The 17,419-nt window shown below is 39.5% G+C and overlaps 1 protein-coding gene across 1 annotated transcript in view; it reads right to left on the bottom strand.

The window, feature by feature from the left end:
- LOC119144514 (dynein heavy chain 5, axonemal-like) overlaps window positions 1-17,419 on the bottom strand; it is a 183,050-nt gene that overhangs the window by 19,997 nt on the left and 145,634 nt on the right. The window contains exons 71-73 of the mRNA XM_037380012.1: window positions 13,260-13,381; window positions 11,683-12,030; window positions 5,508-5,696 (exon numbers count right to left, since the gene is read on the bottom strand). Coding sequence (XP_037235909.1) covers window positions 5,508-5,696; window positions 11,683-12,030; window positions 13,260-13,381 — 659 coding nt within the window. The remainder of the gene's footprint in view (window positions 1-5,507; window positions 5,697-11,682; window positions 12,031-13,259; window positions 13,382-17,419) is intronic.

The following is a 17,419-nucleotide window of genomic DNA, read 5'->3' as shown; positions in this document are numbered from 1 at the left end:
TGGATTCCAACTCAGAAAAAAACCTCAAAAGACAAAACTCACTAAGCAAAATAGCCTTTCTGAGATTAATATACTAATTCCATAAAGCCCACTTACAAGATCTCCTTTTCATTATGCAAACAGCTGTCATTAACATAAAACAAGGTGATTTAAGAAAGGAACAACTAAAATCATAATCTTAATAGCTTTGTCTACATGATTTTGCAATGCATATCCCTATTTGTCAGATTCCTCTATGCACATTCCTTAGCCGTCCTCAGGTTACCAACTCCTTTGTCACTACATACTTCATAGGACATTCAGCAGAAAAGCAGCTGCCAAACTTGTGCCATTTAATGATCAGTGATCGTGTTACTGTAGTAGTAATGGCTTATCATATTTGGTAAATGCTGTTATTTTCCATTAGACTTCGTTACTTGCTATACTCTTTGTCAGCAGAAATGGGAAGTCCATCATTCTGCAAGATGGTCTAAATAAAAGGCCTGAATTAGAAAGACAAGCTCAAGACATGTCCAAGCCAAGGCTCTTTGCAAGTGGTGTCAAGGGCCACTTCCTTGTTGTACACAAGGAAGCTGGCAGTGAAATATATAGAAAAGAGCTGAAGGTCTAGAACTGGGTAACCATCATATCTGACAGGGTTCGTAAGTAAACCACAGATGACTTACAAAAGCATCTACATTAGTGTTTCAGTTCAGACCCCAAATGATTTTTTGTAGCAAAAAACATGCACTGAAAAGTAGACTCTAGGCACACAAACTAGCATAGTTTCATATTAAACTAACCGAAAAGTTATGCTTCAGGGACTGTAACGTATTGCAACTACTAACAGGTGTTCAGCCTACAGGCCTAGACTAGAGTTAGACCAAAGCAAATTCCCCAATAACATATCTAGTGGAAGCCTGGGGTACTCAGATTAATTCCTATTCCCATGCAATAGTTGCTAATGTAGTCATAGCCTTAGCACAGGATAAGGCAAAATCAATACTACAAAAAATATTTAAGGAAAAAGCCCCTTTGCTACTTGGGTTAAAAGCCAACCTCCAGTAAAGTGCAGTTATCTTTGGAATGTCTCCATGTCTATTCCCTAGCAAGCTGTTCTTCACGCTGCAAGGATCATTGTTATTATAAACCTCTGTGTGTGACAGGCTGACATTTATTCTTGCATCTGTCTTCACTCACACGGACTGGCTGGGCCTAATCTTTTTACTGCTAATCTCTCTGTTACCTGTGAGGCAAGGCCCAGAAGCAAAAAGAGTCATGAAAGCAGAATTCTTGCTTTGCCTCTGCCTTTGGACTGAGAAAAATGAAGACAGTTTTAGGTCAGGAGGAAAGTTTGTTTTGTTCTTCCATCACCTGTGTCAAACTACAGTCTGATAAAGCATGCAACGGTGACTTGTTTTGCTTATAGTCTTTTGGGTGGACATTGATTCAGTTATTTGACTGGTGAGAGGAAGTGTTACAAGAAGGCAACGACAAAAGAAGTTTATATCATGGGGTAAAATAGTTTCCCTGTTCTGAAAGTTGTTGGTTCTGAAGTCATTGCCAAAGGCTAATAAAGGCCTCTGTGTGACAGCCTAAATTTTCTCTGGATTCACAAAGTATCAAGAGAAAGTAAAATCCAGAGCTCTGAATGTCAACAAATAATTGGTTTCAGTACCATCTGTCCCTAACCTAGCCTGTTGGGGGTTTAACTCTGAGCTAATTCACTCCACACTTTCTAAAGGGAGCCACAAGAACAAAGATACAAAGAACAAAGATAGCAAAGGCACCTGCCACTTTCCCTAAAGACTACTTGCTTTTAATTACCTTCATTTGTTTCCTAAATTTTTGGTTCCTTTTCTCCACTGATAGTATCTCTATAACTGGATTTCCAAATATAACCACGTTGTGGCCTTACTGCAGCACAATATTCTTCTAAAAGCAAACCCAAGCTGCACTGCTAGGACTAATGAATGTTTTTCTTTTTACTGCTCTTACCCAATGAGGCATGCATAAGAACTCTGTCTGACACATTCGCTCACTCTCTTACAATTTAGTATATTAGTTTTGTTTCAGGATTGTTAAACTGATCTTGTAGGTAATAATGTCCTGAATGACCAAATGTTGACTTAAATTGACAAACAACAGAACTCATCTCATTCCTTTTTTTTTTTTTTTCAGACATCACAGGAAGTAATTACATAATCCATTTCACTCCTTAGACTTGCAAGCTTAATTTTATTTGCTTATTATATTGTAGCTTCTGCTAAATTCTGTTGCTTCTTCCCTCAGAGAACATCTGAATTTTCCCTTCTTTTCTGCTCTGACTAGTAAAATTTTTAACTACATGTTAATGAACATAATCTTTTTTTTTTGTTCTTTTGGTATTTTAGACATTCTTGTTTGGTCAGTTTATGCAAACTTTCCTTTAAAAATTTAGGTTGCTTTACAGCTTACTCCCGCCATCTCAGCCCTTTCTAAAATGTTGAGTTCAGACGGGAAACACATTTGATATATATTTTTTTGCTTACTGTGTAGAGGTGGCCACACTCCTGGCCCATAAACAACTGCACCAAAGAGGTGGTGCTGGGCACTAATAGCAGAAAAGGGGAATGCCCCTCCAACAAAGAAAGCACTGGTAAATACCCAAATGAATTCTAAAGTCTACAGAATGAGAGAAAGGGTAAATCCATTAGGGAAGGAGGAAGGAAATATTGAAGAATCCGGAACTTCAAGAAATAATGCCAAATCTCATAACACTGCAGAAGTAAAATCTGAAGTTCCAGTACAGATGATACTGCCAAAGGGATGTACAGAGGAACACACTATTACCAACAATAAATGATGGAAAATGACCCAGAGGATGTTCTGTAGATACTCAGAGCAAAGGAATCACGACCATGATACAGAAACAAAGAGTAATTTTTTGATGGTTCTGTGGAAAAGTACCACGTCATCCATCAGTAATGTGGACTGAAGAAACAGCATGTAAATAGAGGGTGTGATTAATCAAAGAGAAATGCAATTCACAAATCAAGATGTACAGAGCCTGAGAAAACTAGAAACCACCATGAACAGGTGGTATCTACACTTATTGCTAAGAAAATGAAACAAACTTACATCCTGAGTGTAGAATACATTTACAAGAAATACACGGGGAAAACGTAGATCCAACACGACACCCTCTGACTGTTCCTGTAAGAATGAAAGGGGGGAGGGGGACACGAAGACAGACAGATGTGGGGGGCATGGTGAGCAAGACAATGCTAAAGTATTAATATGGAATATTGGTTTGTCCTGTACAAATATGAATCTCCTCACTTGAATCTTAAGAGACCAGCTGTCAAGCAAATTGAAGCAAAAGAGGTTTCCTTGAAGCTCAGAGATGTCAGAGAAGTGGTACAGAAGCAAAGAACTATCTAATTGTGAGCATCTTTACAAAGACGATTGCTCATAACAAGATAAAAACCTGCATGTATGATTGGCAGATCATGAGAAAAGATAATAGCTTGTCAAATACTACTGGATGATGAGAATGAAACTGCAATGAAAACAGCTGGTGGTGATTTTTTTATACAGTCACATGGAAAAGTATGTATTGTACCCTAATACAGCAGAGTAAAAGAGAGACAAGTTAAAAGTGCAGGGTGGAACTTCTGAAATAAACCCTCCAGACTCTTTGTCCTTAACTACAGTTCTTGTCTCCATAAGTGGTTGTCTCCAACACTCAGACACTCAAGGAAGCGACCGAAAACAGTAGGCCTACTCTATCTGTATTTTGTATGGATAACCTGAGTGAATAAACCTAGAAGGAATGAGACTGAATGAGACCAAGATTAAATAGAAGACATGCCAGAGAAAAATAGTATTTATTCAAACCATTTAGAAGGGAAATTTGGATTAAACAAGTGTGTGTGCATTTTATAAGACTAAAAGGCATGGCACAAATTTCCCAGGGGTAAAACCTGAGAACAAGAATACCCTCTGGTTACAATATAAAATGCAGTACTATTGATGTCTTCTGAGTATTACAAATTCTTCAGTGGGAAAAATGTTGGTAGTTTAACAAGGGAATGAAGAAATATTCCTTTGGAGAATTTAGCAAATATACTGAAAAAATTAGCTCAATACACATATTACAAATATGGCAGAACCATATATGCTACCCAGACGTTCAGTATTCTATTGCTATTGCAATTTGAAAAAAAATTTGTAAGGAGGTGTATAAAACTAGAAGAAATGTTCCATGAAAAATCTTTACTGTGATAGGAAGGATTAGGGAAAAGGACTGAGAACAATCCAAGGTGCAGACTATAGGTGTAGATCCAAGGTGTAAAACATTAAATATATTAAATTAGTAAATAAGTGTTATTTATTATTATACTTACTATATTTATTTTTATTTGCTATTTCTAAATTTATTTATGATTAAATAGTAATGCGAAAACTAGAAAACTGGCTCTATTCCAAATAAAATTCTACAAACAAATTAATTCTATACTTTCACTGGGAATCACTCAATAAACAGGTGAACAAAAGAAAGAGACACAAGCAAGGAGGGATGGAAAAATAACTATATAGAGAAGGCTGTTAGGAAACCTCACCAAAAAAAGTTGCACATTGTAAGTAGCTTGCCAAGAGGGGAATGAAAAGAGAAGTTCTGAGCTGAATTATGACAGTACAGAAGAGGCTATCTATACAAGACATATTCAATCTGAAATGAATAGTAGAAAAGGAGACAGGAAATATTGCCAGGACCCCAAGACAACTAGTTATAACCTAAGTGGACACTCTAGGTTGTCCGGTGAAAAAAATAAAGTATAACATAACAAGCTGCAGTACTGCATACTGGGCACTCTGCAAGCTTGGACTGCAACCAGGGAGAAAAAAGCAATATAGGTGCAGAACAGAACTATTATTTAAAATTAATAAAATCATGGAAATTAGGGGTTTTCAACAGTTACTGCTCATGAAACACATGGCAAGACACTTGATCCTACTTACAAACTGATGCAAGAGTGCTTTATGCTGGACTTTTCTAAATGGCATTTTCTATAATGAGACTGTTAATAAAAAAGGCAAGAAAATACTGAAAAATACATCTGTTATGACCCAAACTCCAAAAAATCTGGGGCTTGAAAAGGTTGGTGATAAAATCCATTATTCATAATGGTGGTATCATATTAAGAGTAGGTAAATTGAAAGCTGTAACCACTATAAGATCACTGGTCCTTCAGAAAAAGGCACCAGTGTCCTTCAATAAACTAAGGAGGGCAAGAACTTTCTGAAGTCTCTAATATCTGTTCTGAGTTAAGGTGACTAATTAAGTAGACTATAGCATTTGAAATATGTGTTTCCGATGTAGGAATATTTTACACGATAAACCAAAACAGACTTATAAACACTATGCATAATTTTAAAAGCTTTTTAAAACATGTGCCAGTTAAATTTAAGGAGCACAATAAAACTCACTAAACACATACACACATACATACATAAAACATCTGTATCTATAAAGCAGCATATACCTCATGAGGGTTATAATCTGGAGGTAACTTCTCTAGCATCTCATCAGCAAGGCGCTGTACTACTGCTTCTCGGGTTTCCCCTCCTCCAATGCTGCTGTCTTTGGGCTGGATGCTTAGTATTGTACTTAATGTCTCGTTAGCCAGGTTAGTTTGGTAAGTGATATCTGCGTTAGGGTGAAGTCCAAATACCTTAAAATAAAAGAGAAAAAAAAATTGTGATCTTCCTTCTAATATTATATCCATGAAAGAAAGCATTTAAATGGATAAACAAGGAGGAAACTCCTCAGCTCTATAAAACAGTAGATATAACTAGGTACAGTGGAAGTACACACATTTAAGTGGCCAAGGACCAAGCCCAAATTACACAAAAAAATTTACATAGGTTGCATATACAACAGCGTTTTCATTCATATAAGTGGGGATTTTTTAAACTGTTCTGATTATCTTTGCATAGCACACTTTGGATCATGCTGTGAAGTGCTGTCAAGGGGTACAACCCGATTACTTTCCAGTGGTTCAGACTAGACCTTGTTAGAAGCACGTCAGATGTGGACACTGACCCCTCACCACTTTGTCTCTACAGATATATTGCTGTTGTATCAGCTCAAGTAGATGCCCCTAATAATCAGACCAGTTACCTTTTCTAACACATTTTGTTTTACTTAGTCTCAGGCTTATAAGGCATGCAGCACAGTGAAGAAAACACTGCCCATATTCAAAGTACCTAAATATTTTATGACCAGTGATATATTTAGGATATTTTATGGTTTAGCTATTTTTGGTTTAAGTCTCCCACTCCTTACTTCTCCTTCTTCTGAAATTGAATTATTTTATTTAAGATACAGCTAGTACAGAATTACTGTAAAACTGCCCTTTGTCTGAATTATAATAGCTTTCTCAGAAATTTCCACTGAAATATCAGTAAGTCTATAATTGTCAGGTTGACAGCTGCAACTCTTCTCCACGAGGAATTGTACTGTCTTATTTCACAAGTCTTCATTTAATTATAGCTATTAACTATCTCTTACAAACTTTGAATCACTGATCCAATGAGGAAGCCTTGCCCTCAAACTGAGCACCAAAGCCAAGCAATCTTCCACTTCTCATTTTCCATGTTTTCATATTTTACTTTAGATTTGGTATATTAGAAAAAGACACTTCTAGTAACCAATATTTGCACACTCTGAGGACAAAATAAAAAGGATCATATGTTATATTGTTACACTTGCAAATGTAGATACTCAGAGACAAGGGATGTGACTGCATCTGTGCCAAAGCCAGTGAAGCTGCACTGACTTACACCACTTTAGGATCTGATCCTTACAACAGCACAAAGAACACAGTATAGACATAATACTCCATGTCAGAGAAGATGTAACTATAACTAGCATAGAATTAGATTCCAAGTAGGATTTAACATGTTTTTACACATAGTAGTTTACTTAAACACCATATTTAGAGCTGTAAAAAGTGAAAATATCAATGCACTTTCTTACACTCATATTCTATATGGAATGAAATACACGTTTGATGATACACTCTTCTGCTTTTGCTCTTGCACTATAAGGGCCTGTTTGGTTTTACTCTAGCAGATATTGTGGCAATGCTACAGCCCAAGTTAGAAACATGAAAAAAACCCACTATTGTGAATGTAAATTGCAGTGCTAGTCTAAGGGCTAACTGCAAAACCAGTGGAATATTACCAAACATATGGATGTCAACTCTGGTCCTATGTTTTATGCAATTGATGCATGAAAGAATTAAGAATAAAGAAGCTAGAGCAGTAAAGCAGTGGGTAGACCAGTGTCCTGGATGTCCTGTATATTAATCAAGAAGCTGAATCTTATTCTTTTTGATCCAAATTCACTGGGAATTTTAATTAAAAAGCAGATGTTGGATCCTGTCTTTCAGGGTCTTTATTAGCCTGATAAATCTTCAAAACCAATTACTAAAGCTCTATACCCCTCTGAAATCAAAGTCATTTTCAAAGGGATTGCTGAGTGTGGCGAGTTGACCCTGGCTGGAGGCCAGGTGCCCACGGAAGCCGCTCTGTCACTCCCCTCCTCGACTGGACAGAGGAGAGAAAATGCAACAAAAGGCTTGGGGGGTCGAGATAGGGACAATGAAAGATTACTCACCAATTACTGTCACAGGTAAAACAGGCTTGGGGAAAAATAATTGAACTTATTACCAATCAAATCAGAGTAGGATAATGAGAAATAAAACCAAACCTTAAAACCACCTTCCCCTCACCCTTCCGTTCTTCCCAGGCTTAACTTCACTTGTAATTTTCTCTGCCTCCTCCTCTTCAGCAGCACAGGGGGACAGGGAATGGGAGTTGTAGTCAGTTCATCACACTTTGTTTCTGCCACTCCTTCTTCCTCAGGGGGAGGACTCCTCACGCTCTTCCCCTGCTCCAGCTGGGGGTCCCTCCCATGGGACACAGTCCTCCATGAACTTCTCCAACATCGGTCCTTCCCACAGGCTGAAGTTCTTCACAAATTGCTCCAGTGCGGGTCCCTTACATGGGGTGCAGCCCTTCAGGCACAGACTGCTGCAGAGTGGGTCCCCCATGGGGTCACAAGTCCTGCCAGCAAACCTGCTGCAGCCTGGGCTCCTCTCTCCATGGGGCCACAGCTCCTGCCAGGAGCCTGCTCCAGTGTGGGCCCTCCAGGGGATCACAGACTCCTTTGGGCAAACACCTGCTCTGGCATGGGGTCCTCCATGGGCTGCAGGTGGATATGTGCTCCACCGTGGACCCCCATAGGCTGCAGGGGGACAACCTGCCTCACCAGGGTCTTCACCAAGGGCTGCAGGGGAATCTCTGCCCTGGCACCTGGAGCAGCTCCTCCCCCTCCTTCTGCATTGACTTGGTATCTGCAGAGTTGTTTCTCTCACATATTCTCACTCCTCTCTTGGGCTAAAGTTGCCATTGCACAGTTTTTTCCTCCACCACCTTATGGCATCCCAGAGGTGCTACCACTGTCATTGATGGACTCAGTCTTGGCCAGTGATGGGTCCATCCTGGAGCCAGATGGCATTGGCTTTATTGGACATACTAGGAAGCTTCTAGCAGCTTCTCACAGAAGCCACCCCTGTAACCCCCTCACTATCAAAACCTCGTCATGCAAACCCAGTACGCTGAGTTCAACAGCCCTCTTCAGAGGTCAAGTGTTTATTCTGATCAGAGGTTGAAATTTCATCAAAAGAGCAAGGATACAGCAATCAAACTTATTCAGTCTTTCTTTCTTAACCAGAAATGGAAAGGGGAGGAAACAAAGATACACTGTTTTGACTAGCACAATATCCTTTGTAAAATGAAGTAGACTGGGAGATTAAAAGGTTAAAAGGTCTGCATGAGCAATTTTGATAGATTTTGGAATGACAAAAGAAAGTCCTAACCTGTGAAAATGTGAAGGAGAAAAAGGTGTTTGCATTCCTGGACTTGATCATATTTACATAAAAGTCAAAGGTAAAATTCCCCTATATCAAACCATACATACAGATTTTTTACAGGCATAAAAATACTTGAAAATATATATTGCAGCATTGTGAAATAGGTTCCCAAGCACTTAGAAAAGCAGATCGATGAAAGTAGCACCTGTAATCTGATAGTCAAGGTTCATACGTTGATAGGAACCACTTCGTGAGCCGGGCTCAGATGGATCCCAGTGGTGCGTTATCACGGCTGCATTTACCCTTACTTGGAAAAGGTACATCATTGCCAGCACAAATACACTTGCATTCTGCTTTCACTACCTTCAGAGATTCAAAACTTTGCAAGTTTGTTTGATGATCTTGGAATCTTCTTACCCTCTCAGCCAGATCATCAGTAAGAAAAAAACACATTTTTTTCTGTTCAGTCCCGTCTATTTAATTTTAATAGAACTTACTTGCAAAGACTTTTATCAACTTAATAGCAATGAGACAGAAATCCAGAGCATTCACTTCTACTTCAATTTTAACTTCATCACATGTGCCTGTACTAGAGGGAGGAGAAAGTTGTAATCTTCCAGTTACTGTGATCACTGCAGTATACACACATCGGGTCATGTAAAAGTGATTGCAGCCAGGAGCTACCCTGCACCCTACCCCATCAATTCATGGCAACATCCTGATCTTCCTGTTGTCAAAAAGGAATGATCTCCCACTTATAACTTGCAAAATGAGACCATATAACTTTTCTATTTTCATTTCTTCTCAGTTTGCATGTCTGCTCAGTCCCATACGGAATTGCAAAATCACAAAGCAGTTTCATTTGGAAGGGACCTCTGAGGGTCATCTAATCCAAACCACCTGCTCAAGCAGGGTCAGCTATAGCAGGCTGTCCAGCACAAATATCCAAGGGGGATTTTAGGATCTACAAAGATCAAGACTCCACAACCTCTCTGGGCATCCTCTTCCAGTGCTTGACCAACTTCACTGTAAAAAAGTGTTCTCTTGTTGTCAAGTGGAATTTGCTATTGTTAGGAGGTTCCATCTTTACACCCTCTGAACAGGTATTTATATAAATTGATAAGAACCCACCTGAGCCTCCTCTTCACTAAAGGCTAAAGAGTCACAGCTCTCTCAGCCTTCCCTCATATGGCAGATGTGTCACACTACGATACTTACCTAAGCCACACTTTGACAGATTGTCCATGAAGCTGTTATGGAAGATAGTGTCAAAGGCCTTACTAAAGTTGACGTAAAAAAACATCCACTGCTCTCCCCTCATCCACCAAGCCAGTCACCTCATTGTAGAAGGCTGATAGGTTAGATAAGCATTTCTTCTTCACAAATCCATGCTGGCTACTCTCAATCACCTGCTTGTCCTTGTCCTTCCTATGTTTGGAAATGTTTTGAAAGAGGATTTTCTTTAGCACCTTCCCAGGAACAGAGGCTGACCAGCCTGTAGTTCCCCAGATCCTTCTTCTGTTCTTGAAGACTGGAGTGATATTTGCTAGTTTCCATTCTTCAGGAACCTCTTTCCATCACCATGACGATTTAAAAGTAATTGGAAGTGACCTGACAGTGACATCAGCCAGCTCCCTCAGCACCCATGAGTGCAACCCATCATGACTTACATATGTTCAATTTGTTTAAATGTACATATACCATGAACTTGAGTGTGTTCAGTTGGTTTAAATGCTCCCTAATCTGGTCCTCTTCCACCAGAGGCGAGTTCCTTGTTCTAGACTTTTTGTATTAGGGGCCTGGGATTTTTGGAGGCCACTTTGACTGGTAAGAACTAAGGCAAAGAAGGCACTGAGCATTTTCAATTTCTCACTAGTTCTCCTGCCCCATTTTGCAAGTGACCCACATTTTCCCCGAGTCATCTTTGTGCTCTTACTTGTAAAACCCTTTCTTCTTGCCCTTCACATTCCTTGATAGATTCAACTCCACTTTGGCCTTGACTTTCCTAACCCTATCCCTGCAAAATCAAACAGTAGCTGCTCTGTACTCTCGCTGGGTCACTTGCCCCTGCTTTCACCTCTTGTACACTTCCTTTTTATGTCTGAACTCAGTTACGAGCTTCTTGTTCATCCATTCAGGCCTCCTGCTGCCTTTGATTTCCTGCTTGTTAGGGTGGATCTTTCCTGAGCTTGGAGGAGGTGATCCCTGTTCTCCTGGACCACTCTTCTCTCCAGGGCCAAATCCCATGGGATTCTCCCAAGCCTTAAAGAAACCTCTGAACAGGTTGAAATCTACTCTCCTGAAATCCAGGGCTGTGGTCCTGCTTTTTGCCATACTGTCTCCTCTTAAATCCTGAGCTCCATCATTGGTCACTGCAGTCAAGGCTGCCTCTGAATATCACATCCCTGATCAGTCCTTCCTTGCTCATAAGTATCAGGTCAAGTCAAGCACCTTTCTTTGTTGGCTCCTCAGTTACCTGTGCCAGGAATTTGTCATTAATGCACTCAAGAAATCTCCTAGACTGCTTGAATCCTACTATATCACCCTTCTAGCAGATAATTAGCGATGTTAAAGTCCTCGATGAGGACCAGGACCTGTGAATGTGAGACTTCTTCCAACCGTTTGAAGATGGCCTCATTTATCTCTTCCCCATCAGCAGACCTACACTGGATACCCACTATAATGGTCTGCCTGCTAATATTGACATATGCATTCCTGGCTCTTTATTTATCTGACAAAAGCTCCCTTTAATATACTGAAATATATCGAAATATTTTACCTCAGGTGTATCAATCACTGGCAGTTGTTCTATGTACTGGAGATAGTCTTCAACTGTTTTCCCTTTTGGAATAACATAATCTTTGTAGAAACAAAATTTTTCACTAAACATATGCTCTCCAAACCACACTCTTGCATATGTATTCAGCAGTGCTTTGTCAAGATCATCAGTTACACGGCCACCATACTGTACTTCTCCAAGCATATAGCGAACACAGCTCCAGTTCACTCCACGTTTAATGTCCATGTCATCCAAATGGTTCTGAACAAATTGCACACTGGCTGCAAAGTCTGCCTGATTAAATTCATAAGGAATATTCCAGCCCAGTGGACCAAACTTTCGTCTTTCCTGTAAAATAGATGGAGTTAAAGATAAAAGTCTGATGGATAGTAATTGTGAACTAAATATTAAGTGCAGAAGAATACATGAAACATGCTAAGAATGCAGTAGTCCAGCCAGGGCTACTTTTTGCCAACTTTAAAAAAAATATTCTCTTAACACACACAAGACCAACTGCTTGATTAATTATCTAGTAGTTAAATATATCTTCATTTATCATCATCAGTAGAAAGATATGAGCAAAGAATAAGAATATTAACAATTTCACAAAGAAAAAATCCTCTTTTTTAAGCGCAGTGAATCTGTGAGTCCAGAACTATAGGTTTTGAATTTCAAAGATGAAGCTACTCTTTTACGAAAGGATGTCCAAACTCACCAGCCACGATCATCGTCTGTGGTCCTTGTATGGACTCAGTATATTTGTACCACTGATGTCTCTGCATAGTGCAGATGCAAGTACCAAAAGCTGCTTTTTACTGAATCATTTACAGATATGGCTGGCAGTACGTAGTTATTGGGGCAACATCTGGTACTTAAACATTCTTAATTTCTACCAAGGAAGAAGCAATAGGCTAAAGACAAGCATACCACAGGCTTCTATTGGACTGCAATGTATCAGTGCATGGATGCCACAGAGTTAAATTAACTAGGCACCAAATATAAACTAAGAATACTGCAAAATCTATCAATAGAATGATAAAAAGTTGTGGTTAATCCATAAAGCACTTTCCTTAATGGAACTCCTGAAAGGCAAGACCCAAAACCATCTTCCACCTTCATTTCCTCCTACGGGTTTCAGTGCAGGAAGGATTTATATTCACCCTCTTATCCCTTCTCATCTTGAAAGCAGCAGTTTTAATACTATGGTTTTCCAACCCAAGCTGTAAATTTCTTTAATGTGCTTTTATGATTTAAAATATTAGTGAAAAACAGTTAGTTGAAAGACATATCACACAGCCATTCCCCAAGACTTTAACAGAAGAGTACATTAATTGATCATTGGTTGACTGTTCATTTTTGCTCTGAAATACCATCCCTGTTAGAGGTACAAGATCAACATGAGCAGAGTTGAAAGTTCTAAGACAGTTGCAGTAATAGAGGGGTGTTATTTTCTTTCTTATTTTCCTTGCATTAATTTACCAACAAGGGACTAACATTTAAACATGTTTTTCACTTAATAACACAGTGCATTGATAAACGAAACATGGCTTTATGACAGAAGAAATGCATTTTTAAACCTGAACAGTTGAGTGAAGAAATGCTACAGCATATAGCAATGGTTTCCACTGTGGCATGTTGCTCACTTCTAGGTGATCCTGAGTAACAGCTGAGTATGTTCGTTTTAAGCCAGCTTTCATACCTACAAAGTAAGTATAAAAATGTAAGATACAAGGGAAAAAGTGTATGGAATGCATAAGACGAAGTTCCGTTAAGCAGAATTCTCTATTCCAATTTACAGTATCATCTTATTTATAGCTTCAAATAATCTCTCTGAATCAATTATCTGTTCAGCTGGTCATAGCAGGCAAACTTCAATTATGTTTTGTTTCAGGTAGATGACACACCGAATTAGGTTCAGGAGTCTGGAAGGAATTACAATTAAGCAATCATTTTCTAAATGTTACCAATAACAACTGAAATATAAACGTAACTATTCAGCAACTATATGGCAATGAAAAAGGCACCTAACATCATATGAAATATATCACTGGATAACCAATAGTTTGTGTTTCGGTATTTACATATAAAATGAGATTTTAGTTCTACCGAAGACAATTTTATTTAGATTTCATTCCTATAACAATCTCAAAATTCTGTATGCAGCTTCTCAAACTATCGTACAGGCATCAAGATGATGAGACGAGAACCTAAATTCACAGTGGAAATACTCATACTTGGGGAGGTTGGTTTTAGCACTGACATTTCATATCCCAGGAACACCTTTAGGCAGGTAATACTGATACAATCTCAGCTTCCACAGAATACATAAGCCCCACTACACCCAGATGCTTTCAGGCAGCACTACTGAAGCATCATCTGCCTTTGGCAGAAAACACCAAGCATGAGTTACTGACACCAGGTCACTCATGTTATCTTCCACCTAAGCAGCTTAATGCAAGTCTAAAAAGACAAATTCCAAGTGCAGTTAATAGATTGTCCAAGTCCTCATACATGCTATAACACAATAAAAGCCCTTTTGCTTCTTTCTTATTTCACAAAGATACAGTAGAACAATATTCAAACAAATAGCTTTTCAAAATACTATAAGGGAATCATAAGAGTTCTAAAATCAAGAAATAGTAATTAAACAGAAGTCCCTTATCACATCATTCTACCAATGTGGCGGGAGAGTCAGAAAACTAAAACTTTGTATTTCATCCTGACTTAAATTGTTACACCAGGCATATTTCTATTAATAAATGCAAGTCATAAATTGGCTATAACCTGACTTATAGAGTGTTAGCATTTGAATGATAAAGAGAGGGTCACAGTACAAGAGATGTTGAGCACTGAAGTAAGAGGACAGAAGAGAAAGAAGTAAGAAATTTTAACAGTAGACTAACTGCTTTTTAGAGTATATACGCTGAAACATAACGTCTTTCACAAGATCAGACATTTTGTAGACATCTTACTAGTATCCAAAGGAAGATAAATACTGAAATAAGAGGTTTAAATGACTGAGGCATTAAATATGACCTTGGATAAAAATTCTCAGCTCCTACTGACTTCATTAACTGAAATCAGCGGTAACATATATATATATATATATATAAATGAAGGGTAAGTTAATGTATTACACAGTTAGTTAAATATGAGGGAGTTAAAAGCCAAAATAAGTGTCAGGCTTGAAGACCTTCTCCCATAGTTCAAAATACAAAGTAACCTTCCGTCATCATACATAATGAGCAGATAGAAGGCAGGGCAGGAAGTTGTTTCTATAAATTTGTAAAGGACATCTGCAGGTAGCAGCATAGTTTGGGTAAGAGAGAGATATTCAACAGCAGGAGAACAACAGGTCAGAGACTACTTAGAAAAGCTGGATGTTTTCTTATCACACAGAATAACACCAAATAGTTGAGGTTGGAAGGGACCTCTGGAGGTCACCTTGTGCAATACGGCTTCTCAAAACAGGGTCAGCTAGAGCTGGCTGCTCAGCAGCTTGTCCCTGTGGGTTTTGAGGATGGAGTCTACAAACTCACTGGACAAGCTGTTCCAGTATTTGACCACACTCACTGTGGGTTTTTTTCTGATGCTGAAGTGGAATTTCCTGGATTTCCATTTGTGTCCATCACCTCTCTTTCTGTCACTTGGTACCACTGAGAAAAGTCATGCTGTTTTCTTTACTCACTCCCATCACATAGTTTATGCATTCATAAGATACCCCTTCTCTCCTCAAGGTTAAACAATCATAGCTTTCTCAGCCTCTCCTCATAATTCATATTCTCCAATCCCTTTGGTATCTTTGTGGCCTCTCACTGGACTCATTCTGTCCATGTCTTTCTTGCACTGGGGAGGTCAGACTTGGACCATCACTTCAAACGTTTTCTCACCATGGCTGAGTAGAGAAGAATCACCTCCCTCAATCTGCTAGAAACGTTCTTCCTAATGCAGTTGAGGGTGTTGCAGACCATTTTTTCCTCCAAGGGCATATTTCTGGCTTGTGTTCTACTCGATTCCCATCAGGAAGCTCAGGTCCTTTTCTGCAAAGCTACTTTACAGCTGGTCAACTCCATCACGTATGGGTGCATGAGGTTCTTTCTCCACAGGGGGAGTACTTGGCATTTCCCTATGTTGAAGTTCAGTAGACTCCTGTCAGACCATTTCTCCAGCCTGTGAAACTCCAACTGAACAACAACATGACCTTCTGGTCTGGCCCGTTCTTCCCACTTTGTATCAACTATAAACTTGCTGAGAGTGTCCCATCATCCAGGTTGTTAGAGAAAAATTTAATCACTGCTGGTGCCAGCATTGCCCCCCCAGGTACATCACTGCTGATTGCTCTCCAGCTGGATTTGTGCAGCTGACCACAACTCTTTAAGCCTGGGAGTTCACACAATTTTCAGTCCATCTCACTGCCCACTTCTGTAATGCCTACTTCATCAGTACGTCCCTTAGAATGTATTGGAGGGCTGTGTCAGAAGACTTCTTCAAGTCAAGATAGACAATACTCTCCCTTCATCCACTAAACTAATCATCTTATTGTAGAAGGCTAGCAGGCTGGTTACTAGGCTCAAAGAATAGCAAGTAATCAGTGGCTTAAGATATCCTAGCAGCCAAAATAAAAGCTCGGATAAGGAGACAAAAGGCAAAACAAACAAATTTGCGGACAATACTAAATTGAAGTGTGTGGCTGACATACTAAAAGGCAGAGCATCAGTCCAGAGGGATCTAGAGAGAGCTAAAGACTTGGCAAACAAAACCTGCATGAAGATCAACAAGAAATGCAAAGTTCTGCACCTGCAGCACAATATCCCCCTGCATTTTCATAAGCTGAGATCTGCTAGCTGAGATCTACTGGTAAGCATTTCAGGGTCACCACAGAAGCCAGGCTGACTATAAGCTAAAATTGCACTATTCTTGCAAATAAGGCAATCCAGATAGTGGGCTACCTTAGAAGAAGCACAAACAACAGATTGAAGGAAGTTCTTATCACTTTCCAATTAGCACTGACGAGGCTTCCCCTCAGATATATTGTCCACATTTGGCACACAAGGGAGGTGTGGAGAAACTGGATGGGGCAATAAAGGTGATCAAATACTGAGTGTACATGACCTACAAAGATAGGACAAAAAGACCGAGTTTGTTTAGTCTGTTGAAGAGCAAACTGTGGTATGCAAAAACCAGCATAGATGGTGAATACTGAAAAGCAGCAGAAAATTGCGTGCATCAATGAGGGATGGTGGCTGTCCAAAATGAAATTTGAAACTCTCAAGGACAAACCTGCTACTTGCTAACTGCAAATGGTACAGGCTGCAAAAAGTGAAACATCCTGAATCCTCCAATTTAATACAGAAACATGAGTCAGAACTGCCAATTAGGATGCTTGATCACACATTATGCTTCTGCACATAGACTACTTAGGTTAGGAAAACTGAGGGCTTAGAGACCCAGAAAGTACAAGATGAACACCCTAGCTTGAGGAAACATCCTGGAAGTTGGGAAAGATCCTGAAGGAAAGATCCTGGAGGCAAATGGCAGGGGGTGCCCGGGGATCTAGGCCAGTAACATCCAAGACTGGTAGCTGCAAGCAGCTGCACAATATGAAACCGTCAGGACCTTCTGCCCAACCTTCCTGGACCAGCAGTGATCTCTCCAATGGGAAAGGAAGTCAAGATGAATGAATGTAATACAGGAGGCTGGGAGTATGAGATGGTGAGTGTGTAAAACAAGCAAGTAA

This window comes from Falco rusticolus, chromosome 3, assembly GCF_015220075.1.
Source record: "Falco rusticolus isolate bFalRus1 chromosome 3, bFalRus1.pri, whole genome shotgun sequence".
Lineage (NCBI taxonomy): Eukaryota > Metazoa > Chordata > Aves > Falconiformes > Falconidae > Falco > Falco rusticolus.
Note: the sequence above shows the minus strand (reverse complement) of the source record. Positions and strands in the feature narration are given on the sequence as shown.